This window comes from Triturus cristatus, chromosome 6 (genome assembly GCF_964204655.1).
Source record: "Triturus cristatus chromosome 6, aTriCri1.1, whole genome shotgun sequence".
NCBI lineage: Eukaryota > Metazoa > Chordata > Amphibia > Caudata > Salamandridae > Triturus > Triturus cristatus.
In genome coordinates this window covers 1859843103-1859870392 of record NC_140589.1, presented here as the reverse complement: position 1 = coordinate 1859870392, position 27290 = coordinate 1859843103, and the positions used below count along the sequence as shown (strand labels likewise).

Here is a 27290-nt window from a genome sequence, read left to right as displayed (position 1 = left end):
GAGCAGGTCCAAACAGTGAAATGGGGTCTTAATTGTATGATTGAGGATGTTATAAGTTACAGTTTGTGATGATTTCTGTGTACCCCCTCCGATGAGGTGCAAGCAACTCTAGGTCCCAACAGTGGAATGGTGTGTTGATCCCACAATGGATGATGTTAGAACTGTATCTGAGAGTGGAGGTGGAGGTATTCCCTTCTACCAGCTGCAACCAACTCTAGGTTCGAAAAGTAGAACGGTGTGTTGACTCCGTAATGGACATTATTAGAACTGCATTTGAGAGTGGAAATGAAGGTACTCTCTTCAATCAGGTTCATCCAACTTTAGGTCCCAACTGTGGAATGGTGTCTTGATCACACAATGGATGATGTCCGATATTACCTGCTGCTTGCTTTTTTTAGAAGTTTGTGTGTTGAGGTGCATCACAGTCTGTGATTCCATAGCTAACTGCTGCACATGATTATTGGGCTTGGTTGACAGTAGTCGGTGGAGTATACTGTGGTACAGCAGGTGCAAACAGTGAAATGGGGTCTTGATTCTATGATTGAGGATGTCATAAGTTAAAGTCGGTAATGATTTTTGTGTATCACCTCTGATCAGGTGCAATCAACTCCGTGGTTCCAAATCCAATGGTATGTGGCTGTAAGTTGTGAATGACCACTGGATTTGGTGTAGACTGCAGTTCGCAGGGTTCACAATTTAGATTGCGTGGTGATTGTTTATTTACAGAATCCAGTAGTTAAGTAATTAGAACGTCTATTGAAACATACACAATAATGTTTTAGTATACTTGCTTCAAGACTTTTTTTATATCAGTTATAGGTTTAGTGAAATTACCAAATTTATCTTGGAAGTCCAAAGGAACAGTGAATAGTGTAGATTGTGGAGAGATGAAATCCCAATTCGAATTGTTTTGATTTATTCATTGTAGAGTTCTCTGTAATTTATGTTTTATTTTGTAAAGAGGGAGTGAGAAAAAGTATTGATGGTTGTGTGTGTGAGTACTGCTTTTAATTAACAATGCAGACAGTAGTGTTCACAATTCAGATCGAGTTGCTTTTGTAGATGATGCTGTCCTGGAAGAGAAGAAATTGCTGTAGTGTGCTCTGTCTGCACCACTCATACGCATCATTGCAGGCTCCGCACACGTTTTCTTTGCTTCGTGTATTGCAAACTGTAGAGCTCAAGTCAATGCTATGTAACTGTGGGGCCTTGCTGAACGCTCTCTGTGGCCTATGCTGCAGACTTCAGTGTTCACATTTGACATTGAGTCGGTATTGTAGATGATGCAGTCCTGTAGGAAAAGCATTGCTCCAGTGCGCTCTGTCTGCACCACTGATATGCATCATAGCAGGATCTGCACACGTTGTTTTTCTTCGTGTATTGCAAACTGTAGAGCTCAAGTGAATGCCAGGTGGCTGTGGGCTCTTGCTGACTGCTCTCTCTGGCCTACACTGCAGATAGCAGTGTTCACAATTCAGATGGAGTAGTTATTGTAGATTAGGTAGTTCTGTAGGAAAAGACATTGCTCCAGTGTGCTCTGTTTGCAGCACTCATACGCATCAATGTAGGCTCTGTACACGTTGTTTTTGCTTTGTGTATTGCAAACTGTAGAGGTCAAGTCAATGCCACGTGGGAGTGGGCCCTTGCTGAACGCTCTCTCTGGCCTATACTGCAGACTTCTGTGTCCACATTTGACATTGAGTCGGTATTGTAGATGATGCAGTCCTGTAGGAAAAGATATTGCTCCAGTGCGCTCTGTCTGCACCACTCATATGCATCATTGCAAGCTCTGCACACATTTATTTTTAGTTTGTGTATTACAAACTGTAGATCTTAAGTGAATGCCATGTGGCTGTGGGCCCTTGTGACCGCTCTCTCTGGCCTACACTGCAGACAGCAGTGTTCACAATTGAGATCGAGTCGCTATTGTAGAGGAGGTTGTCCTGTAGGAAAAGTCATTGCTCCAGTGTGTACTGTCTGCACCATGCATATGTATCATTGCAGGCTTTGCACACTCTTTTTTGTTGCTTTGCTGATGACAAACTGGGTAGGTGAAGTCACTTTACGTATCTGTGGGTCCTTTGTGACCGCTCTCTATGGCCTACACTGCAGACAGCAGTGTTCATAATTCAGATTGAGTCTGTATTGCAGATGATGCAGTGTTGATGGCAACAGATATTGCTCATAGTACGGCCTGTCTACAGCACGCATTTTCTGTGGCTGTGCACATGCTGAATGCTTTTGATGTGGTTATGTGAGTGCACTATTACTGATGGAGCGTTTATGATATAATCTTTTTGTGTATTATTTCAGATCTATTGATTGTGTGTCAGTATACCACAAATTGTTGTTCTTTCACGATGGAATTATTTCTGTTTTATTTCACATCTACTGTCCCTACCTTACTGCAGCATAAATTATTGATTCTTTTAATATTGAATCTCTGTGTGTGATCCAATGATTACTGTTGTACTTGATGCTAGCAGCAACCATTGTCTGAAAGCTGGTTTAGACTTACCGCACACACATCCAGCACAGACGCCACTGGATATGTCACCATGGTAATAAAAAGGAGTCGAGCGTACGTGCCCGTATCCACTTCCACTATCTATCTGTGTCCGTGTGTTCATTATCTATGCATGATACTTTCCCTGGGCCATACTATATTACGTTGTGCTGTGGACAGTGTATGCAACCATGTTACCTGTGGTATTGGAGAACATTTCGGTAATGTACCTTTTAGGTGTATGGGTATCATAGGTGGAAAGCTACTTTACAGAGCATGAATATTGATGAAAATGATGGTTGCATGTTGTGTGTAGTGTAAGATATGTGTATATTACAAATGTTTTTTACCAAAGCTCTCTAAGCAGAAGAGGTGTGTCTCATGAAATGCAGTACAGATATTGAAAAAAATGGGTGGCGTTTTGAAACTGTTACAACGGGAAATGTTGTGAACTAATTAAATGCTTTTTTATGGTTACATGGCAATCACACAGCCAGTGCGCAATGAGACCATACCCGATGTGATTTTGAGAAAATACATTTATTATAATATAAGTTTATTAGAGTTCGAAATATATAACTGTTTAAAATATTTTTAATTATCGCTTGCTCTCATATACACTTTAAAGTTTTTTAGATATAGTTTTGAGACAAAAAAAATGAGGGAATGGCGTATGCGGCGCGATATCGTATGTCTATGACGTAACACAGGGCAGCGTGCACTCGTCGCATACGCAATATGCAGCTGGTGCGACCCTATACTTACATGACGTAACGCGTGGCTTGGTAGTGCGTACCCATCGCATACCAAAGTAGCAGCTGGCGCGACCTCATATGTACATGTTGCTACGCGGGACGCGGTGCCACAAACCCGTTGGATACAAAATGCGCATCATTTAAATGTGGTGGATAGGATTTGTGTGTTGATCGAGCTTGGTAGACTACTGGTACGGGACTGTAGTTTTCTAAAAAAAAAAGACATAGGTTTTATAAATATTAAAATATGAAATTAACATTTAAAAACCCTTGAAATTCACTGAAAAAACCATAGGTTTCAGGGACGTTATAGTTAGTTGGACATTTGACTCATATAAAACATGAGAAATTCGCTTGTTATAGTTAGTTGAGCTAACTATAACTCGTGCGCCTGTAATGCACTGCTGATGACGTCACATATTACATCACTCATGACATCATTGATGACATCTCAAATAACATCACTGATGACATATCTAACTATAACGTCTGTAGAACCTATGGTTTTTTCAGTGAATATATATATATATACACACACACATACATACATACATACATATACATATATACGTTCGAATGGTGCATGTGTGCTAGATTTACATAGCTGCTAGAGCCAGATGAATATGGCACAATATGTAAACTCAACGACTCACTTCCACTTTTCTTTTCCTACAGATCATGCAGGAGTCTGCCCATCCTATATTATTCCAAAACCCTTGATCTGCCCAGCCGTCCTCAGTCCTTCCTGCAACCATGATTGGAAATGCAATGAAGATGAAAAATGCTGCAATGTGGGGTGCCAGCGAAAGTGTGTCAAGGCTCTACCAGGTGAATATCCAGCATTAATCACAGTAGAACCGGTCACACTGTTGAGGCACATTTCTAGGTCAGGAATGAGCTCTTTAAGCAAAGTTGGGACCTACTTTTAGGTAGTGAGTACGTCACAGTTCAGAGTAGACTCAGTGAGACTCCGAGAGGAAGAATGATATTTAAAATGTATGATTCCTGGTTACATGATTCAGATATGTATTAATACACTGGACTACTGGGTGCTCTATTAAAGACAAGGGAGTAGTAACTAATGCCCTTCTTTTTGCTACAGTATACCAATCTTAGTGTCCCTGTTTCTCGCTTTTTATTTAGAACATTCTGCCCTCAGGGAATGGAATTTTTAAACAGCATTATAGCCCTTCTGTCTTGGGGTTGTATCAATAGGTATTGTCTGTGTCTTGGTCAGGCCCTTTGCTGGTGGCTCATATTTATGACTCAAAGTGAGGACCTTTAACAACCAGGCATCAGGCTGTAATGTTGTCTGAGTTGTCTGGGTATGATATTTATTGAAATAATGGGTGAAAAAATGTATGGGGCGCTTGTGTGAAATCCCCATCTCATAGTGCTGGGATCAAGTTTGAAGTTTATTAAAACAAACGTCAACCGACAGAGGTTTGGTGAATTAGAAGAAGAATACATGGTGACATAAGGCAATTAGAAATCAGGGTACAGGGACAGAAAGGGCAATAGAAATAAAAGTGCATTCTGGACATAGAATAGTAGTATTCAAAGCTAAAAATAGATGGGTTAAAATAACAAGTAAAATGTTCTTCGAAGAAGCAATGACGTCTCATGGAATTTTTAAAAAAGCTTGCTCCTTTGACCCTAATGGCTGATTGAAGTAAAGATGTACATATACATATATGAGTTTTCTTCTGTATGGAATTATTGTACTTCAAGAAATCAGGCAAATGGCTGTTTCCGCTGTCATCTGGGAGGCCATAGGTGAGGGCATGAGCAGTGTATGGCAGTGGTGGGATAAAGGTTGCACAGGAGTGGATATTTTGAGTCCATCTTTTGGTGCCGACAGTTGGAAAGCCTTTGCAGTTCCGAATACATCAACTGCACTGGACATTTAACAACCAAAACAAATCTACATTGGTCTTTTGAGTTTAGAATGCCATCATTCTAGGGAGCCTTCACTCAAAGAGCAACTTTTACTAAACTTCTTTAGTGATTATTAACATGTTCTAAGTGAACCGCAAGGGACATGCTTAAAAAGTTGGTTTTGCTTATTGTCCTTTTCAGAAAAAATGGGTGCTTGCCCAAAGGTGCCTCTAGTTTTTGATTTAGAGGAGATCTGTCACAAATGTAATAATGACAAAGACTGCCCAGGAAATGAACGATGCTGCGCTGGACCAAAGGGGCGCGAGTGCCAACCGCCATCCAAATTTGTTGGTAAGAAACTTGTTGATTTTTTCTTAAACATTGGATCAGTTACACTCTTTCATGATTGGAGGTACCTGAAGCCCTCATGAATGCCTTGGGGTCGTTACATATCTGGAGAGGTGTGCAATGTGTCAGTGTAATGCTAATATTGTTTTTAACACATTTGGCTGCCGCCGCTCCTGTATATCATACTGGGCCATCTTCTACATTCAATAATGGTAATGCAATCCATTGGAAAGTGCCATTGACCTAATGTTGCCGTCGCTGCTATTGATTAGGCACAGCATCTAGAGGCTTCACTGAGCATACAACCAGGCAGCCTGCTGCTACTTACACTGCAGCAGAACGTGAAAATTGCGATACATAGCTATAGAACATCTAAGGCCTGATTTACAAAGAGCCTTTACTCTCATGGCAGAGGCTCCCCACTTGTGGCAGAGCCACTGCACTGATGGCAGAGGATCCACACTCATGGCAGAGGCTCTGCACTCGTGGTGGAGGCGCCGCACTGATGGCAGAGGCTCCACGCTCATGGCAGAGGCGCCGCACTGATGGCAGAGGCTCCACACTCATGACAGAGGCTCTGCACTCGTGGTGAAGGCTCCACACTTGTGGCAGAGGCTCCACACTCATGGCAGAGCCTCCGCACTCATGGCAGAAGCTCCACACTCGGAGTAGGATCTCCGCACTGCGGCTTCTCATTGGAGAGACCTCACCGTGACTGCAGAGCTTTCACCATGAGTGCAGAGGCTCTGCACTCATGGCAGAGGCTCCGCACTCGTTGTAGATGGTCTGCACTCATGGCAGAGGCTCTACACTCTTAGCAGAGGCTGCATACTCGTGGCAGAGGCTCAACACTCGTGGCGGAGGCTCCACACTCTGGGTGAGATCTCCACACTGTGGTTTCTCATTGTAGAGATCCCGACACGACTGCAGAACCTTCACCACGAGTGTGGATGCTCTTTGTGAATTGGGTCCCTAGTATTTGCTAGATGCAAACAGATGTGAGACTTACCTCCTCCCTTTCTTTTGATAAAACATAGAGGTTCATTGCAAGTAACCCTCAGAAATGCCCGCTAGCTCGCCCCCATTATTATCAATGTCGGATGAGTCCATGAAGCTCTCGTGAAACATTCAAAATTAGTAGCGAATCCAGAATTTTGTTCCTTATTCCTCCATTAATTGCTCTTTTCCACTGATATTTCTCCCAGAGATTCAACCTGCTCTTTTGGGGTATAACAGCACAGATCTGTGAAATTAGCACACATCTTGTAATCCTGGTTTGGTTGAGAGCACTTGTTACTGTCCAAATCAGGATTACCAGCAATGAGAAGGCCTGTGCATCTGCCCGTCAAATTTTATTAAGTATTAGTGTCTTTCATGAGTGTGTGAATGTACCTCTACATGGTTTTGAAAGAGAAAAAAAATATGTCAATATATTTTCATTTATTCAGCCAATCAGAAGAAGGCTGTTTATTTTATATATATGCCTAGAAGTAGTTTGACCCAAATAGCATTTCTGCCAAAGTTCACTCTAAAGTCGATTGTGCTGAATCGATTTTAACCCCTTCAGCAGCTACACACAAAGTAGCTATGCCAGGAACGCACAAACAGAAGAGGAACATATATGTGTGTGGGCCCACATCCTAATGGACAAAGAGGTTTAAGAGAAATGTCACATGTGCAAATGTCAAGACTTAGAAAATAGATTTTTTTACAGTCAGATGATCAGCATATTATCAGGAGGAATGATTTTTCACCTTCTCCTCCTTCCTTTTCTATGTACAGAATAGTAGTTTTCTCTGTAACGTTGACATTGAATTTCTCATCTGTGCTGCTTCTGCTTTAGTGCCTGTCTGATTTCAAACCTAATGCGAAAATGTAAATGTGGGGAATCGCCTCAGTCCGAATGATCAAGAGGGTGAAACTACAGTGTAGCTTCCTCAATAGTAGGTTCACATGCAGAGGTCCTCGTGGTGCCAGCTTCTGAAATTATTCGACTTAACTACCTGGTCTTGGGACAAATATCCGTCATAAATGTGTTTTTTTAATACCAATTTTAAACTAAAGTTGAAACCTAAAGTATTATTGCACTCCACATTTATAATCAAATGAATCCCTTTGCACAAATGACTCTCAAGGAGACAAAGATGGTTCAGAACTGAGATACCTTACAATCCAAGTAATTATCCAAAATAACTGACTATCCAGCCAGAGAGTTATCTCTAAAAAGATAGGGCCTTTACTTACATTGAGAGATTTAAGAGATTTACAATTAGGATAGTCCTGAAATACAGAATGATTAGTGCAATTACACACAGGCTTTAGGTTTACTACCAGCATGTGGTCTTATGGGCAATGTGAACCAGTGGGAAAATCAAGCTTATTATTATCAGTCTGCCTGTGCTTCCCTAGGTGTGTGACACATCGTGTGCTGTGTCATAAACTTGCATCAGATTGCTATAAATGATGTGCTTTGCTGCCCTCTGTATGCCAGAGCTGAATGCTGACTTTCACCCCACGTTGAAAATAAACAGTGAGCAGAACAGCATTCCCCTGTGTGTCCAAAATCACCACAGAGGGGAAAGACTATTGAATCCTGCAAAGTCTGCTCTTTAACAAGCAGTCTGCCCAACAATCTTCAAACTTGAAAGTGTTTAAGGTAGGAAAGTGGCTTTGACATTGTCAGGGATATAATCTACGTCAAAGGAATGGATAGTTTCCATGAAGATAGTCCCAGGCATAGATATGGCTTGGCTATAGACTTGCTGTCTATGAGCTGCATCTCATGCAGATGTGCCCAAAGATGACATTTTTCTGGAACCTCAAATGTTGTATATTGTATAACATGAGCATGCTCAATTCAAGTTCATTTATTACAAGTTGCTTACATTCCAAAGCGTCGCTCTGTTGTTTAAACTGTGAAGCAGCTCTAAGGTGTTTACACTGTAAGGCCCACCTTTGATTACACTCTAAAGGTTTCCTCTGTTGTTGACACTGGAACAATGCTCAATATCTTCTTTACATTCTAAAGCTGATATATACTTTATATATGCTTTATATTCTTTTTACTCTAACTCTGACCTAAGGCTTTTACATTTAACACTTGCCATTGTTGCATACCCCAGACAGCTGCTCTCTTTACACTCTGAAGATAATCTATTGAATTTGCACTGTAAAGCTTGCCTTTGTTTCATACACTGTAAACCCACCCCATTTATTTTTTATTATTATTTTTTCATAGTTTTTTATAGCACCAACAGGACCCTTGCGGGTATCAGAGCGCTGTACAGAATCAAAGCGAGATGAGTAGTAAAGCCAGTAATATCACATTCACTACAAATTCACTAACAATCAATTAACATAGTTCTGTATATTTGATGACAACATATTTTCACAGACCAATGCAGGTACCAGGCAGTGTTGAGAAGCAGGGGGGCAAAGTCGGTACGGCACTGAAGATTGCATTAGGTAGCCAGAGATAAGTAGTCATGTGAGCGACTGAGGAGACTTGAGCCATGGATTCTACAGAAGAAATTTGTCCATAAGGAATTCTTGGATTTCTTTCTTGAATGATATGATTGAGGGATTTGTTCTGATTTCAGGAGGTAAAGAGTTCAAGATTCATTGGGCAATCTCAGAGAAGTCACGGTTGTAGGGGTTCTTCTTGTGGAATCTCTGAGGTTTCAGAAGAAAGGTGTTGAAGCTTTTGGACACTCTGGAACGGCCAGAGAGTTCGAGTTTTTGGATAAGACAGTTAGGGGTATTTTGGTGGAGGGTGTTATGCATGGTGCAGGCAATGTTTAGCTGGATTATTGCTTTGTAAGGGAGCCATTTGAGGAATTTGAGATCCAGGGTGACATGGTTGTTTCCTTTTGATCCAGTGATGGGTCTAGTGGTAGAGTTGAGTGAGGCCCTTAGAGGAGCAGGTTTGGACCTGGGCAGTCCAGATGGTGTTGTACTACCATAATCTAACCTGATAATCACAAGGGTTAGTACTGCATTGTTGAAGTCGTTCGGGGGAGGAAAGGTTTTCATTTATTTAAAATGCTCATTTGGTGATTTGCTGATTTGGTAGAGGCACTGTCTTTCTGCATGTTCAGAATTCTAGTCAAGAGTAACGTCTACTAATTTTTCTGAGTGACTGATTTGTGGAGTGCAGTTAAGGGCTGTAAGCTGTTTCAACCATTCTTCGATGACCAGTACCTTGTTGGGTGCGACGATTAGAAGGAGCGTAGTTTTTGGAGTATTTATTTTGAGGTGATTGGTTGCTATATTACAAAAAGGGGAGCAGAAGAGGGATAGTGAACCTGGACGCCCTCCACTCAGTAATGTCAAAATACAAGGCCTGGTTACACATTACACATACAAATCCCATTTTTATGGGAAAGTCACACCATTACTTTCTCTGTGGCGCAGGGTTTTCTATCTAGTCATATCCCCCCCCAAAATGTATATTTTTAAAATGTACAATCAAACAAAACAGGCCCGAGATCCACAGCACTTTAATAACTATGTAACTATGTAGATCTAAAAAAGTGCGGTGACTCAACAAAATGCCTCAGGTAAGCAGCACTGGGGGAGCTACTGGTAGGTACTGACCAGTTGGTTCACTGTGCCATCATTGACACTTTCCTGACACACAAAGAACATAATCCCAATTATGGTGCCGATTCCGATCCGTTAAAAAAATGTACCGACGGACTCGTATCCGTATTTTTTCACGTACAAATCGTACAAGTACCGTACAAACGGCCAAGTACGATTCGGGCGTGAAAAATACCTACGAATAGCATCGGGAAATTTCTACGAGAGGGAGTCGGAATTTTTTACGTCCGAATGGCCTCGTGAGAAGTGTATGAGAGGGAGCCAGACATTTTTACGTGCAAATCGTAAAACAAAAGTCCGAGCGCGCAAGTACGATTCGTACTGCCCGTCCGAATACACAACCGCATGTAAAAGGCCCCGTACGGAGCCAACGCTGTAGCACACATGTACACGGGTAAACTTGTGCCCGTGTACGAGCCGTACAGCCCCCCCACCCCCCAATAGGTCAGCACCGTACACCCCCCTGTCCGCACTGTACCCCAGGCCCACACCTGTACGCGCCGTACCCCCAGTATGCGCCGTACCCCCGCATGTACGTGCCATCCCCCCATGTATGCGGGTACTCCAGGCCCGCACCTGTACGTGCCGTACCCCCCCAGTATGCGCCATACCCCCACATGTACGCGCCGTACCCCCAATGTATGAGGCTACTCCAGGCCCGCACCTGTACGCGCCGTACCCCCGCATGTACGTGCTGTACCCCCCATGTACGTGGGTACCCCAGGCCTGCACCTGTACGCGCCGTACCCCCACCGCCCCATGCCCGCACCTGTATGTGCCATACCCCCACCACCCTAGGCCCGCACCTGTACGCGCCGTACCTCCGAATGTACGTGCCATACCCCCCATGTACGCGGGTACCCCAGGCCCGTACCTGTATGCGCCGTACCCCCACCACCCCATGCCTGCACCTGTATGCACTGTACCCCCACCGCCCTAGGCCCGCACCTGTACGTGCCTTACCCCCACCACCCTAGGCCCGCACCTGTACGCGCCGTACCCCCGCATGTACGCGGGTACCCCCATGTACGTGGGTACCCCAGGCCCGCACCTGTACGCGCCGTACCCCCACTGCCCCATGCCCGCACCTGTACGCGCCGTACCCCCACCGCCCCAGGCCCGCACCTGTACGTGCTGTACCCCCACCGCCCTAGGCCCGCACCTGTATGTGCCATACCCCCACATGTACTTGCCGTACCCCCATGTACACGGGTACCCCAGGCCCGCACCTGTACGCGCCGTACCCCCACTGCCCCATGCCCGCACCTGTACGCGCCGTACCCCCACCGCCCTAGGCCCGCACCTGTACGTGCCGTACCCACACCGCCCTAGGCCCGCACCTGTACACGCCGTACCCCTGCATGTACGTGCCGTACCCCCCATGTACGTGGGTACCCCAAGGCCGCACCTGTACGCGCCGTACCCCCACTGCCCCAGGCCCGCACCTGTACGTGCCGTACCCCCACCGCCCTAGGCCCGCACCTATATGCGCCGTACCCCCGCATGTACGCGCCGTCCCCCCACAACATGTACGCGCAGCACCCCAATCCCGTACCTCAGCACCCTCACCCAGCATCGCGTATGTACGGACCGTACCTACGTAAAAAACTAATCGTCCAGGACACTGTAAAACAGCACAAGGAGGGTCAATTCGACTCGCACAACACCACAAAACATGTCTACATAACAAAATACATCTCAAAGACTGACCTGGCACATCCAAACAGGCAAACAGAGGCCCAAACTCACAACCACCTCTTATAACACACCCACCAAAATTCAAACACAGCCACACCCAAAAATGGACCAATAAAAAGGGCCCACACACACAACCCATGAGCCTTTGCAACAGACCCACTGCTGCCAGACCCCACACATAAACAACTGCACCTTACTGAGCCCTTAACTACACCTTAACTCACACACCTTCACACAACCTCCTTCACAAACACCCCCACTCACATTCACACACACACCGTCACATTCACACCCACACACCCACAACCATCCACACCCACACCCCACACCATGCCCACAGACAAGAATCCAAAGTTCACAACGGCGGAGCTGGAGATCCTTGTCAACGAAGTCATCAGAGTCGAGCCACAGCTGTTTGGAACATTGGTCAGACAGACCAGCATATCCCAAAAAACCAGCCTGTGGCAGAGGATCGTCGAAAAGGTGAATGCTGTTGCGCCCATCCAAAGGACCAGGCATGAATGCCAAGCCAGGTGGTACGATCTGCGCAGGGCAGTCAAGAGGAAGATGAATGAGGAACACGCCCAGAGTCACATTACTGGAGGCGGGCTGCCCCGCAGACCCGTACACTACCATCCCTGGGAGGAGAAGGTGAATGCCACGCTTCCGCCGGTGGTAGTACACGGAGTCCAAGGAGTCGCAGAGCCTGGTGAGTACACAAACAACTCACATAACATGGGGGGAATGCCATCCACACCACAAATACACTAAATGCACGCTACTTCCCCCAAGCCCTCACCGCACACAACCACACTCAAAAACCACGCTCATGCCACCAACGTCTCCATGCACCATTCACAAATCAAGCCAATGCCATGTCCCAGGCTACACCAACCACAAACCCAAGACTGGATGTCCGGGAGGCTGGAAGGGTGGGCCTCACACAACACATTGTGAAAATGAGAAGCAGACACCAATGCCCTCAGCCCATATGGCATAGGTACATACCCATGCACAATGCACAGGGACTGGCAAAGTACTGACAAGGTAGATGACACTTGGCCCTGCTGTATGCAGCACAAGGCCTTCCTGGGACCACTGTACACTCAAACACCAACTTCACAAGCACAGGTAACTAGCACAGGAACTCACACTCACTGTCATGCCAGCATTCACCATGAGGGGACAGACATCACCTGGGAGACCCAATGACAAATCACACTACACCCAACAGCAGGCCCGGTCACACACACCCCCCTTACACAAGCACACACCCCCGGGGCAGGCAACAGATGTACACACTCTCACAATGGACATGTGACACAAGACCAATCCATAGCCAAATAAGCATCCTAGCCTAATTTCTACAGGTCAAACACTCAGGAGAACATCTCAATCTGTCCCCTGCAACATACCCATCCCCAAGTGGACATTGAGAGGAATGCTAGGCACATCCAACTACCTGGAGGAACTGTGACAACATGAAGATGTATGAAACATGGATGTCGCATGAAACAGCATTAACATTGTCTCTCTCTCACACACAGGGCAACGTCGTGGAACTCCCCCCAACACTGGGGGGGAACAATCACAGTCCCCGGCTTGGCGTGAAGATGACCCCACCGGCAGCGACGACTCTCACCACTCCGTGGATGACCCCGACCAACCTGGCCCCTCTGGTGCCCAAGCCCCTGCAGCACCTGCGTCAGGTACATCTGTGCCAACCACCAACCCCATTCCTGCCACATCCCAGGAGACACCCAGGAGCCCTGCTCGCACTGAACAACAGAGCCAGTCTGACCAGGAGGGACAAGGTTCTCCGGGCACCCAGGAGGAGGCAGGCAACCCTGCAAATGCCATCCCTCAGGGGTCCCGTAGACCCGATGTGCCCACAACGGCAGGCCAGGCTCAAGTGGGCATGGGTGGTTGGAGTGGAGGCAGGCGGAGGCGCGAACCTGACCAGCCAGCTGAGGTAACCGGTATGTCCCACATACACCACATCCTGGAAACATACCGGCGTGACACCAGGGGCATCAGCCAGGTAGTGTCAAGACTCCCAGAGATGCAGGGGACCCTCAACAAGATCAAGAACATGCAGGCCGAGCAACATGCCAGTCAACAACAACACCAAGGACGGATGGAGGCAAGACAGGCTGAGCTCCTGGCGGTGCAAAGGGACATTAGGGAGGAGGAGGAGGAGGATTCAGCCGACGGAGAATCCCAAACATCGTCAAGGCCTGCATCTGAGGGTCCCCGGAGGAAGGTGGGTCGTCCACAGAAAAGACCGTGAGAGTCAGCAGACCATCAACATCTCCCAGGTCACCTGGCCTGGCACCTGGCCCTCTGGCGCAACAGCAGCTCCTCATCCAATGACATTCTCTTCCACATGGACTTGCTGGTCACAGTCTGACCAATGATGACCAACACTGTGCTCTGGACTCTGATGACTTCCAATGCCAAGGATACCATCTCCCCCTGTGAACTTTGGATTCTATTCCCCTGGTAGAGCACCTAATTTCACCTACCAAAACACGTACCCCACCGCAAATAAAAATATTATTTGGTTCATGAGAAGTTGCTGTCATGTAGCTTAATTCCACAACATATTTGTGTGTAAATGTCAAACTATGCCTGAGTGTTGAACTAACTCCAGCCAGCCATACCCTGGGATCTGAGTCTGGTACAGGACACACATGGGTCACAAGGTATCATTCAAAGCAGCCATGGAGCAGAACCCTCACCTGTGATGGCCACAAGCTGCTGAGGTGGGGGTTGCAATACTGTGCGGACAGACCTATTTGGAAGATTATCATGAAGGCGTAGAGGTCATGGCTCATGTGGAGGTTCCCTGGGAGGGAGTCCCAGGTATGTGTGGGCAGGTGGGAGAACTATGTCCTGCATGCTGGAGTACGGTGGATGTGAAGAATGGTGGCCAGGGCAAGGTCGGATGCACGGAGATGGCCCAACGGGGTTTCGTATGACAAGACGTACAAGGTTGGTTTTGTGTCGGGGTTGTGGACTGCCTCCTGAGTGTGGGTGGGGAGTGTTGAGGTCATCCTGCAGCAGACAGTGATCCATTGCAGCTATCTATGGGGGACGGGGATGTGGCTGGGGCGCAGGATGTTGAAGCTGAGGGGTGCAGATGCACCCTGGATGTGGACAAGTTTCCCGGGAGTTTGCATGTACGTGCTCGATAGAGGGTAGGGCAATATTTGACACGGATGTTGTCATGGACATGGGGGATGGTCTGTCTTTCCTTGGAGTGGATCTATCTGTGGATCATGTGCATAATGCAGAGGGCGTTGCAGCATGAGGTACAGATGCTGTGGACTGACATGGCAAATGTGTGCGAGCAATACATCATGCACACCATCTTGTGTGTGTGGCCACTGGGTGCTTGTGCAGGGCTCTTGCGGGTGGGACACAAGCACTTGACCCAGCTGTAAGGGGACAATCCTCAGATGATCACCTCAGTCCTGTACAAGTCCAGCCTCAGGTGGCTCATGAACCGCCATTCATCAATGGATTTCATGCATTCAGTAATAATGGAACTGGCAATGTCTGCGTCTTTGGTGAGGGTGAAGAGCACCTGGCTGTCAATGGCATTTGAGCTGATGAGGTGCTGTGTGCATGTGATGGTGGAGAAGGGGGTCCTGAACACATTGTGGATTGACACGCTGAGAGATGATACCTGTGCCATGTGCCAGACGACGACACCATATTACATGCAGAAGCCTTGAGTCCCACTCCCATGGCCTTGCTGGGGTACATAGCCGGTGGGGATTGTGCCACAACATGAGGAGACATGTGCCACATCACTGCCTGACACACCTAGGCCCTGCACATGAAGGACTGCACTGACAATGACTTGATGTACTGCCTTGTGCGAGTCTGACACCTCCATTCCTTTCGTGTGTGCCTCCTATCACCAGTGTAAGCTGTGAAACGCAGTGCACACGCTCTGAGGCCGTGTGTACGGGCCGTACACGCGTGAGTATGGCCCCTATCACTATAGTTGTGTTACCGTAGGCCATAGTGATAGGGGACGTACTCACACGTGTACGGCCTGTACACGCGTGAGTACGGGCCGTACACGCACGTGTATGGGCCGTACACGCGTGAGTACGGCCCCTATCACTATAGTTGTGTTACCGTAGGCCATAGTGATAGGGGCCGTACTCACGCGTGTACGGCCCATACACGTGCGTGTACGGCCCGTACTCACGCGTGTACAGGCCATACACGCGTGAGTACGGTCCCTATCACTATGGCCTACGGTAACACAACTATAGTGATAGGGGCCGTACTCACGCGTGTACGGCCCGTACACGCGTGAGTACGGGCCGTATCACTGTAGTGATGGTGCCCTAGGGGTACGTGTGAAACGCGTCGTACCTGTGTGAGGATTTAAAAATTATAATGGGGACACATGAGGGACAAGTATTAGGGCATAAATGCATGCTGGTTGTCATGGATACCGAGTTTCAAGTTCAAAACTTTACATCATGTGGTCTGGAAAAAGCAGTTGGCCACATTATACATTGTTGCAAAGTGGTTGTTGACTTGATATGATGCTGCAAATTCGAAAGATGCTAAGGCTGTCACTGGTGTATGTTTAAAGGGATTGGAGGAAACGTAGGATGCAAATGAGTCTGACCAATCACTCTGTACTCCTGTAAATGAAATAGGCCAGCAATGCAGATATAAGGCAGGCAGAACCCATGAGAGGGCACTTGCCTGCACAACATGTCAGTCGATACTACTGCTGCTGTATTGTCTCCCTCTGGCACCATGTCAAGGACTGTGGAGAGGGCCCAGCCGTTCCCCCAGGAGGAGAATGAGGCCCTGCTGGATGTGATCTTCCCACGGTACCCCATGCTGTATGGGCGACCAGGGGAGCAGGTGAGTGCTGACTCCACTACCTTTGCCTGTGCACCTTTTTTGTGTCTGTCATTGCTGGCATTGTGTCCAGGTGTGACATACATGCAATGTTGTTTAGAGTGGGTCCCGGGGGGGGTGGATGGCTTATGTCTCTCATGCAGGGCTTGATGTAGTTCATGTGTGCACTCCTCACTTGCATTGTGCTTACTGTGACATTCACTGCATAGTGCATGGCACATTCAGCCTGGCTAATCCTCTTGGGCATTCTTGTTCTATTGTCCTGCGGTGATTCAGTGGTCACCACGGTGTGACAGGTGACTGCACCCACAGATGTGTGTGAGTTGAGTGGAGCTGTGGTGAGAGTGGTGAGAGTGTCCAAATGATGTGTACTCCCCCTGGACATTGATGTGTGTGAATGTTCCTTGTCATGTGGGTGAGTGTCTATGTGGAGTGTTGTACCAGAGCTGCATGGAGGAGGCAACTGCTCGACCCATCTGATGTGAGAAGGAAGCCGTGCTGTGTGTCTGACTTGCTGAGCTAGCCCCACACCTGTGACACCTCCCTGGCAAGTGGCACATGTGCAGAGTGAGCTTTGTATCCGCTGTTTACAATGGCAGGTGATTTATCGGTGCCTGTGTGTGTCTGTGTACTCTGCTGCGGTTTCGTCAGTGGCCTGGGGCATGTGACTGCTTTGCGGTGCTGGCCATCAGCCATGATCAGGAATTGGTTCGCACCCCTCATGCCACCTGTGTACTTACTATGCCATGTAGTGCATTGGTGCGTCCACAGTGGCAAATGTCCCTATGACTAAGGTGATATTACTTGCCAGCATACTATGCCCTGTTCAACAATTCAAAGATGTTACAATGTGTGTCTCTGTGACATGGTGCAGGTGTAGTGATGTTGTCCCACTTTGTCATCCTCACAGGTAACCGCCTACCATAAGGCGAAGATCTGGAAGGAGGCCGTCAAGGCCGTTCAATCGGTGGAGGGTCGCAGTCGGCGCCTGCCACAAGTGAGGAAGAGATGGCAGGACATCCGGTGCTGGACCCGGAGGATCGCCCGGGTCATGCTGAAGGAGGAGGCTCCCCGCAAGCATGGCGGGCGCCGGCGCCTGACCCACCAAATGAAGCGTGTCCTGGCAGTGGTCTTCCCTGACCTGGATAGGCGGATACAGGAGTTACAGCAGCAGGAAGGGGATAGGTACATGTGTGCTTGTTGTGTGTGGCCAGCTTTTGTTGCTGCTCAGTCGCCTGAAGACACTGCCAGGGTATATATGTGCAGTGCATATCCTGTTCCCCCAAGTCAAACTGTGCTGTTCTTCCTCCCTTCCCCTCCTTGATATGTATTACCTGGTCTGTGTGTTATCACTATTGCACATGGTCATCTAGGCTGCCAGTTAATCAAGGTGCACACTGCTTTCAGCACCATGTGTGGGGGTGGTGTGCCTGCGCCCTGTCCTGTTCAGTCATTTGGGGGTGCATCATTGTTGGCACTGATGCTGAGTCTCAACATAGGAGTGTGAGGTTTCAAAAGAACAGACTTGCAGCATGCATTACCAATGTTGTGGCCTCAGACATGATGTGCATGAGTGGGAGATATGCATAGTGCCGGGACGGTTGCTCCTGTTACAGTCAGCTCATTCCAGGACCATGGAGCAGTGTGCCCACTACAGTCCCCTGACACAGCCTGCCCTCCTAATCATGTGTGTCATCCAACACTGTGCACATTCACTGTGGGTTCAGCATCGCCCTGCCTCTGTGGCATTCTTCCCTGGCCTAGGTTGTATTTTTCACATGTGTGCCACATGTGTCCACTGGACAGGGATACACCAGTTTGCTTGTGCATACTCACACTGGGCAGTGCCTGTGTGGCTATTCACAACAATCTGTTGATGGTTGTTTCTGACAAATATGTTTTGCCAGCCCTACAAGGTGATGTTGTGTTAATGAAGCGAGTTATCAAGCACAGCTATTGTAACCATGAATAAGAGGTGTCACTTCTTGATCGGTATCAGTCACATTGACTCAGGTATGGGTGGGTGTGTGCGGGAGGGGCGTACATGTTCAACCCTGATGTTTCATTGCCAGTTCTGACTTGTGTGTGATAATTCGCAGTACAGAAAGTCACCGTGCAGTGCACCCGTGATGATGGCCAGTGCTTAATGTTTGTGCTTCGTAGCCTGTGTCAGTTTTTGACAATCATGTATCCTGCTTGTACATTTTTTGCACCTGTGTGTGGTTCAGATGCTACACAGTTGTGACTTTGTGTGCTGACATCTGTGGGTACATTCTGGCTTGCCATGAGGGTGTCCCCACAGTACAGCTAGGCTTTTTTACAAAACAATTGCAGGCCCATTAGCTTATTTATTGTCCTGGGTGTGGACATGTGTGCCACTCCAGATGACAGTCAGTAGGTCATATGTGTAGCCAACTGTGTGATCAGGTGACAGATAGCCATGTGACAAATGACATTATTCAAGTTGTTACTCAGAGAAATTGTCCCTTGGCAATCACTACACCTGTCAACATGTCTCAATGTTTCATATGCTTGACCTTGTTGTTTTGTTGTGAAGACAATAATGTGCCTGCATGACAGATGTCTCCGAAGGAAGTGCACAAGACACCACCTTTACACTTTCCTGGGACCCGCTGGCACATTTTAAAGTAAGGCACAGTTTGAACAAAACTTGTTTAGAGTTCATACATATACATGTTCCCACAGTGTGGTTGCATTTGGGTTAGTCCTTGGTTGTTGCCGATACCAACTTACGAGTGTCAAGTCATCCAGACCACCGTGGTGCCATGTATATGTTCTTACTGATACCCCATTTCTGCCTAACAGTGGCTTATTTGAATGAGTCTGGCAGCTCAGACAATGACTGTGTACATGTAGTTTGGTGTGCACCTCCTTGTGTGACTTCTGTTATACAGACACATGTGTGTTCTGTTCACAAAGTGGTACATTCACACATCCTAGACATGTCTATTGTGTAAAGGGTTGTGATTCTCCAGGAATCACAATGTATTTCTTTGGGGTTTCCTAAGTACTCACAGGTCTCTGAGTGTGGGGACACCTTCTGCATTGGCATGTGGTATTTGGCCTTGGGTGCGACATTACTGTTGGGTTCACAGTGAAGAAGAAGTGGCATGCGTTCATAGTCTTGCTGTGCTCAACTGATCCCAGACACTAGCTTCTCCGGATCTTTGGATTTCAAGTTATTTGCTGTTGTGTCCTAATTTTCATTTTTTCCAAGTGGCATGGTGGGTCAACCAACTGGGGAGTGCAGGGCTTACATATGTGGGGAGTATTCTAGATGTTACTCATGATGCCTTTCCTGTTATGCACTGTTGCCTATTTTGTTTGGACTCATATGTCAGATGTATACAGGTGACTGATTGTTTCCTTTCTCTTCACCTTGCCCACAGCATCATCGGAGGACACCGAGGGAGACACCGGCACAGACGTGGAGGAGGGATCGAGCACTGGTGCCACCACTGCTGAGGAATCGGCAGAATCCAGTGGCGCGGAGGGCGAGGGGAGTGAGGCAGAGGACCTGCCCAGTACCAACACTGACTACGAGGCTGACGGGTCCGAGGCTGAACTCCCTGAGGGGGCGGAGGCTGCTCCAACAGCTGGCAGCAGCACTCCATCTGTCACCGCCCCCTCCATTCCCATCACCGCCCTCCCACTTGCTCGGGTCCCTTCTGTCCGTGCTAAGTGACCACATGTCTCCTTCGTGCCAGGCACCGCATCCCCTGCCCCTGTCCCCCCTGCTGCCCTCACTGCCGAGTCTGTGGACATTCAGCGGCAGTTGCAGGTTGGGCAGACATCGATCCTGACTGTCCTCCATGGCCACACCAGACTGGTGTCATACATGGAGGGCATGTCATCAGCGATTTCTGACCAACGCATGTTGCTGAGGTCCCTGGACTCATCACTGATGGCAGTAGTGAGTCACTTGCAGCGCTGCGTCCCCCCCTACCCCTGCACCATCCACAAGTCCAACACCCATGCCTGTCCCAAGCACACCAAGACATCCACACACACGCACCCCACCAGACACAAGCAGCACACCACCACGTAAGGGCAAGCGCACACCTCCTGACACGCACACTCAGGGTGAAGCAGGCACACCCACTGGGTCTGGGGCACACAGGCAGGCACGAAGCCACAGTCCTCGTCCACATGACTCACTCCCCAGTCCCTCCGATGTCCCTCCCCTTGGCTCCCATGCCCCGGAATCGGAGAAGGAGGCCTACATCGCTGGGCTGGGCCTCAGCCCCACTAGTTCACCTGGGTGCAAACGGCCAAAGGCACTCCACGGGTAAGGGAGTTAAGTCCCCCAGCCTGTCCACCACCTCCCCCAGTAGCGCTGCAGCCTCTTCCTCCGACCCCCCCCCCCTCCTTGGGGCATGATGTTTCTCCGGGTGCAGGGGAGATGCTAGAAGATCTGGCAGAAGTGTGCAGCGCCGAGCTCGCCTCCACCTTTGGCGCTGCCCCACCCCCTGGTGTGGAGTCATCTGTCCCTGCACTCACCACACCTACCCTTTCCCCTCCTGTCCCTGCGGTGCCTGGTCCTTCCCCACATGATGCCCCCCCAGTTGCTGAACCAGAGGTTTAGTATGTGCAGGCAAGCTAGGGGAGACGCGTGGCCATTTGTCCCTCCCAAGGACTCCATATCTGGACTGGCCATTGGCCTTTGTACATAGTGTTCTTTACTACATCTTATTTTTTTCATGCTGAATAAAGCATTTTCTTTTCCGTTTTGAAAAGTCTTGCATTTCATGTATTGATGTTGATGCTGAGGCTCCAGGAGTTGGGGTTGTGGGAATGTGTTATGTTTCATGGAAATGTTGTCGTCTGCATCTCATGGGGTGGAACCTGGTATCTGCGTGCCCTCACAAGGTCTCTGCAAAGAATCTTTGGTCGTGTCTGCTCTTGGTGTTTGGAGACATTGTCCCTAGGAGTGTTCCTTCCTCTGTGGCACCTGACATCTCCCCTGCAGAGGGTTGCCCAATTGTTGTGTTGCCCTGTGTCTACATTTCGTTTGTTGGTGATGGATCCCTTCAACTCTGGCCATACCTGCTCAGCAATGTCTCCGGCTGCATCGTCTGTGCCATCCTTGGTACTCACTGTACTTGTGTATAGAGTATTTTGCCATGCCTTCATGGAGAAATTGACCCTTTTCAGCACAATGCATGTGTGTTATCCCAGCCTAGCACACATATGGTACTTGTTCTGTTTGGTATTTGTACACCTGACTGACAATTGTGGGCATTGTATCTGTGGGAACTCCACCCTATTCCTTCCATGAAAGACAACATCTTGGTGGCTGTCCCAGCACCTGTACATTCCTATCAGTCCTGGGATGTGCGTGACAGTGTGTGTTCCCTTTGTCTCTCTTAGTTTAGTAGGCATTGACATGACCATACAGTCTTGTGGCATGATCTCTGTGTGTGTATTGTGCTGCATCTGCCAGGGGTGGGTATGCATGTGTGATTTGTCATCACACCCACATGTGGTGTGTCATGCAGTGGGGGAAAGACATCCATCCTCATGGGAGTGGGACACTGCTGTCAGTGATGTGTTGTTATGGCACTATCAACATAGTCCAAATATTGGGATGCGTACATACACCCATGGAGTTGGGATCATCTGATAAGGATGTACACACCCCCATGTCTGTGTCCACTGCTGGGAGTGATAGGCACCCACCCCCATGTCTGTGTCCACTGCTGGGAGTGATAGGCACCCACCCCCATGTCTGTGTCCACTGCTGGTATTCCTCTGCACCCACCCCCATGTCTGTGTCCACTGTTGGGAGTGATAGGCACCCACCCCTCATATGTCTGGGCACTGCTGGGAGTCCTCTGCACCCATCCCTCATGTGTCTGGGCACTGCTGGGAGTGGTAGGCACCCACCACTCAAATGTCTGGGCACTGCTGGGAGTCCTCTGCACCCACCCCTCATGTGTCTGGGCACTGCTGGGAGTGATAGGCACCCACCCCTCATATGTCTGGGCACTGCTGGGAGTGAAAGGCACCCACCCATCATGTGTCTGGGCACTGCTGGGAGTGATAGGCACCCACCCCTCATATGTCTGGGCACTGCTGGGAGTGATAGGCACCCACCCCTCATGTGTCTGGGCACTGCTGGGAGTGATAGGCACCCACCCTTCATGTGTCTGGGCACTGCTGGGAGTGATAGGCACCCACCCCTCATGTGTCTGGGCACTGCTGGGAGTGATAGGCACCCACCCCTCATATGTCTGGGCACTGCTGGGAGTGATAGGCACCGACCCCTCATATGTCTGTCCACTGCTGGGAGTCCTCTGCATCCACCCTTCATGTGTCTGGGCACTGCTGGGAGTGATAGGCACCCACCCCTCATATGTCTGTCCACTGCTGGGAGTCCTCTGCATCCACCCCTCATGTGTCTGGGCACTGCTGGGAGTGATAGGCACCCACCCCTCATGTGTCCGGGCACTGCTGGGAGTGATAGGCACCTACCCCTCATATGTCTGGGCACTGCTGGGAGTGATAGGCACCCACCCCTAATGTTTCTGGGCACTGCTTGGAGTGATAGGCACCCACCCCTCATATGTCTGGGCACTGCTGGGAGTGATAGGCACCCACCCCTCATGTGTCTGGGCACTGCTGGGAGTGATAGGCACCCACCCCTCATATGTCTGGGCACTGCTGGGAGTGATAGGCACCCACCACTCATATGTCTGTCTACTGCTGGGAGTCCTCTGCACCCACCCCTCATATGTCTGGGCACTGCTGGGAGTCCTCTGCACCCACCCCTCATGTGTCTGGGCACTGCTGGGAGTGATAGGCACCCACCCCTCATATGTCTGGGCACTGCTGGGAGTGATAGGCACCCACCACTCATATGTCTGGGCACTGCTGGGAGTCCTCTACACCCACTCCTCATGTGTCTGGGCACTGCTGGGAGTGATAGGCACCCACCCCTCATATGTCTGGGCACTGCTGGGAGTGATAGGCACCCACCCCTCATGTGTCTTGGCACTGCTGGGAGTGATAGGCACCCACCCCTCATATGTCTGGGCACTGCTGGGAGTGATATGCACCCACCCCTCATGTGTCTGGGCACTGCTGGGAGTGATACGCACCCAACCCTCATATGTCTGGGCACTGCTGGGAGTGATAGGCACCCACCACTCATGTGTCTGTCCACTGCTGGGAGTCCTCTGCACCCACCCCTCATATGTCTGGGCACTGCTGAGAGTGATAGGCACCCACCCCTCATGTGTCTGGGCACTGCTGGGAGTGATAGGCACCCACCCCTCATATGTCTGGGCACTGCTGGAAGTGATAGGCACCCACCCCATGTCTGTGTCCACTGCTGGTGTTCCTCTGCACCCACCCACCCACTTGCCCCCTTGCTGTGGTACACTGCTGTCCTGGGCATACACCACCCCCAATTTACAGCTGATGTGCTGTGCCAAGTCGTAAACCAACATTCGTGGCGTGTGTATGCCTTGTGTCCATCATGTAATGGGGCCGTAGGGGTACGGGTGGTTCTGCCCGTACCCCTGCATTCATAGGGTGTGTACGGGCCGTACCACGCGTACCCCTACATCACCTCTACAATGGTGGTAGGGCCCGTACCCACGCTCTGAGGTGCGCGGGTACGGTCCGTACCACCATTGTAGTGGTGATGTAGGGGTACGCGTGTAAAGACCGTACCCACGTCCCCCAGAGCGTGGGTACGGTCCGTACCACCATTGCAGTGGTGATGTAGGGTTACGCGTGTACGAACCGTACCCACGCTCTGGGGGGCGTGGGTACGGTCCGTACACGCGTGCCCCTACATCACCACTGCAATGGTGGTACGGACCGTACCCACGCTCTGGGGGGGGCGTGGGTACGGTCCGTACCACCATTGTAGTGGTGATGTAGGGGTACACGTGTACGGACCATACCCACGCTCTGGGGGGCGTGGGTACGGTCCGTACACGTATACCCCTACATCACCACTGCAATGGTGGTACGGACCGTACCCACGCTCTGGGGGGGGCGTGGGTACGGTCCGTACACGCGTACCCCTACATCACCACTGCAATGGTGGTACGGACCGTACCCACGCTCTGAGGGGCGTGGGTACGTCCTGTACCACCATTGTGGTGGTGACGGGTACGCGTCCACGTCCACTTCTGTTGTGGCGGGACGTGGGATTGGTGGACACGCCCCCCGAAGTGACCAGACCATGGAGGTAATTAATGTGCAGGATATATATGTTTTTTGTGGGGTGTGGGTTATGTTTTCTGCCCCTTGCCCCCACCCCCCCTTTGCCCCTGGGGGTTGTTCTGACCTTCTGCGGCGTCTGCGTCGGTTTCTGTACACAAGGTCGTAAGCTATGAGGGCTGGGATGACACGTAGGATGGGGTCCATGGCTGTCCGTCGCGTACAGGTGCTCCTTCCTCGCGTCCTCCTAATTTTCCCGGCAGTTTTTGGCTCCCGTAAAAAACTGCTACGTGCGGAGTGACGTAGGCACGAATCGTACTTGCTGGTTCGTAAAACGCTGCCTGACTCCGTCCGGATGTCACGTACGAGGTGTCCCGGATCGGAATTGTGGGTAAATTGTTGCCGGGCGATGTTTTGTACGAATCGTACGGAGATGGTATTTCTGTACGATTCGTACTTGCAGGTTTGTAAGGTGGTTTTCCCGGGTACGAGTCAGACGGAGAAAACGCTCCGTACGACGGTTCGTACCCGGGTTTTGCAGAATCGGAATCGGCACCTATGTCTAGTTTGAAAGAAAATGTGTCAAAATAGAATGATATCTGATGAAACTAAGTGCTGTGGGTTTCAGGCCTGTTTTGTTTGATAGTATATATTAAAATAACACATTTTGGGGGGTTGTATGACTAAATAGTAACCCTCTCCCACAGAGAAATGAATGATGTGACCTTTTCTTAAAAATTGGATTTGTATTGTGTAATGTATAACCAGGCCTTTGTATTTTGACACTATTTTAATTGGTGGCTAGCTAGTTTTGAGTTTCCATTACAGTTATGTTGAGGGAACTGATATCTTTTGGGGAGGTGACTTTTAGTGTAGCTGGGTATTGTCCGCGTACATGTGGTAATGAGTGTTGGATGAGCTCAGAATTTCTATTATGGGCTCATGAATAGGTTCAAGAGGGTGTGCGAAAGAGATAATCCTTGTGGGACACGTAGTGTGATCAGCGTGGACTATGATAGAGAGAGATTAAGCTTGACTATTTGAGAACTGTTTTGGAAGTAGGAGGAGAACCAGTTAAGGACTAGTCCTGGATTGCTCATACGGTGTTCCTTAAGGCCTAGGAGATTTGGATGCTTAACCATATTGAATGCTGATGATAGGTCAAGGAAGACTAATAGACAAGCTTGGTTACTCTCATGTGAGATGAGTCGGTGATCTATTTGGTGGGCAGTGATTACCAAATCCATGATGGCTGGTGGTGTGTTGGAGATTTCAAATATGGTCACAAAGTACTGATTGGCGAAGGAGTCAAAGGTTGATGCCGATTTCTTGATGAGTGGAAAGAATTCTTCGCATAGTTTAAGGTGGCCATCCGATACCTGAATGAGGATGATACCATTGTTGTAAATGATGCCAAAGAAGGCAATGCCAATAGTTTGAGATTATGTGGGGATTTCCTGCTTGTAGAGATCAGGAGCATTGAGACTAGGGCATTCCTTCATTTTGCACGCCTATTTGTATTGAGAATGAGTTCACTAAATATTGTTTCAATGTTGGCGCAAGGGGTCAGAGACCAGTGTTTTTGGATGGGATTTGAGAAGTCGGTGTTTTAGGGTCTTAGAGGCTTTGATAGATTCCAGGGATAATTGATTTTATGGGCAAACTAGCCCGATGGTTCTAAGCTGATTTTGGTAGCTCTTTGTGGATACAGGTCACAGAAAAGCAAATAACTGTGGGTCCTATGTACTGGGATGATTTGGGATGGAATGATGTTCACAGGCTGGACTTCTTTCTTGGGAGAAGGAGCAAATTTAAGAACTGCTACTTAAACGAGTTGGCAGTGAGGAGCGATTCTTCATTCACCATGTATGATCATACAAATCCTTTTAATCTATTAATGGAAGTAGAGTGTGATTGTTGTGGTTAGGGAGAGCCTGCAGGCTGGTAAATGCTGGTAAAATGGAGATGCTGGAGAGGTAGGTGTGAATAACATTACAAATTGGCTGCTGTGAGAGGAATAGAGTTCTAGTGATCATAGTATGGCAAATCTTCAGATGTTTATAGGCTGGTTAGAATCTTTTCTTTGTATTTTGTGTTTGAAGTGACCTTTAAAGTTTAAAAGATTTCATAAGAAGGTAGCAGGCTTAAGTAATTGTGATAAAGAATATTTATGGAAGTTGTGGGGGACAATCAATGCAGCAGTTGAGTGTGACTGTCACTGATGCAGTTCAGTTATACATTATGTGTCTATAGTTGTTATTTAAGATCTTAGTGATGGCTGATCACCTGCAAGGTGGAAAGAAAAGGAGTCTTCTTGCTTGCTTCTGTGTCAGAGAATGCAATGGTACAGCTTGAGTATAAAAGTGATTAGTCATTCTTGAGTGGACGCCTCATTTGATGCTTAATCC

The 27290-nt window shown here is 48.7% G+C and overlaps 1 protein-coding gene across 1 annotated transcript in view; it reads left to right on the top strand.

Annotated features, from left to right (window-relative positions):
- LOC146822216 (uncharacterized) overlaps nucleotides 1-27290 on the top strand; it is a 203951-nt gene that overhangs the window by 152760 nt on the left and 23901 nt on the right. The window contains exons 9-10 of the mRNA XM_085613363.1: nucleotides 3937-4089; nucleotides 5341-5490. Of these exons, the coding sequence (XP_085469489.1) occupies nucleotides 3937-4089; nucleotides 5341-5490 (303 nt within the window). The remainder of the gene's footprint in view (nucleotides 1-3936; nucleotides 4090-5340; nucleotides 5491-27290) is intronic.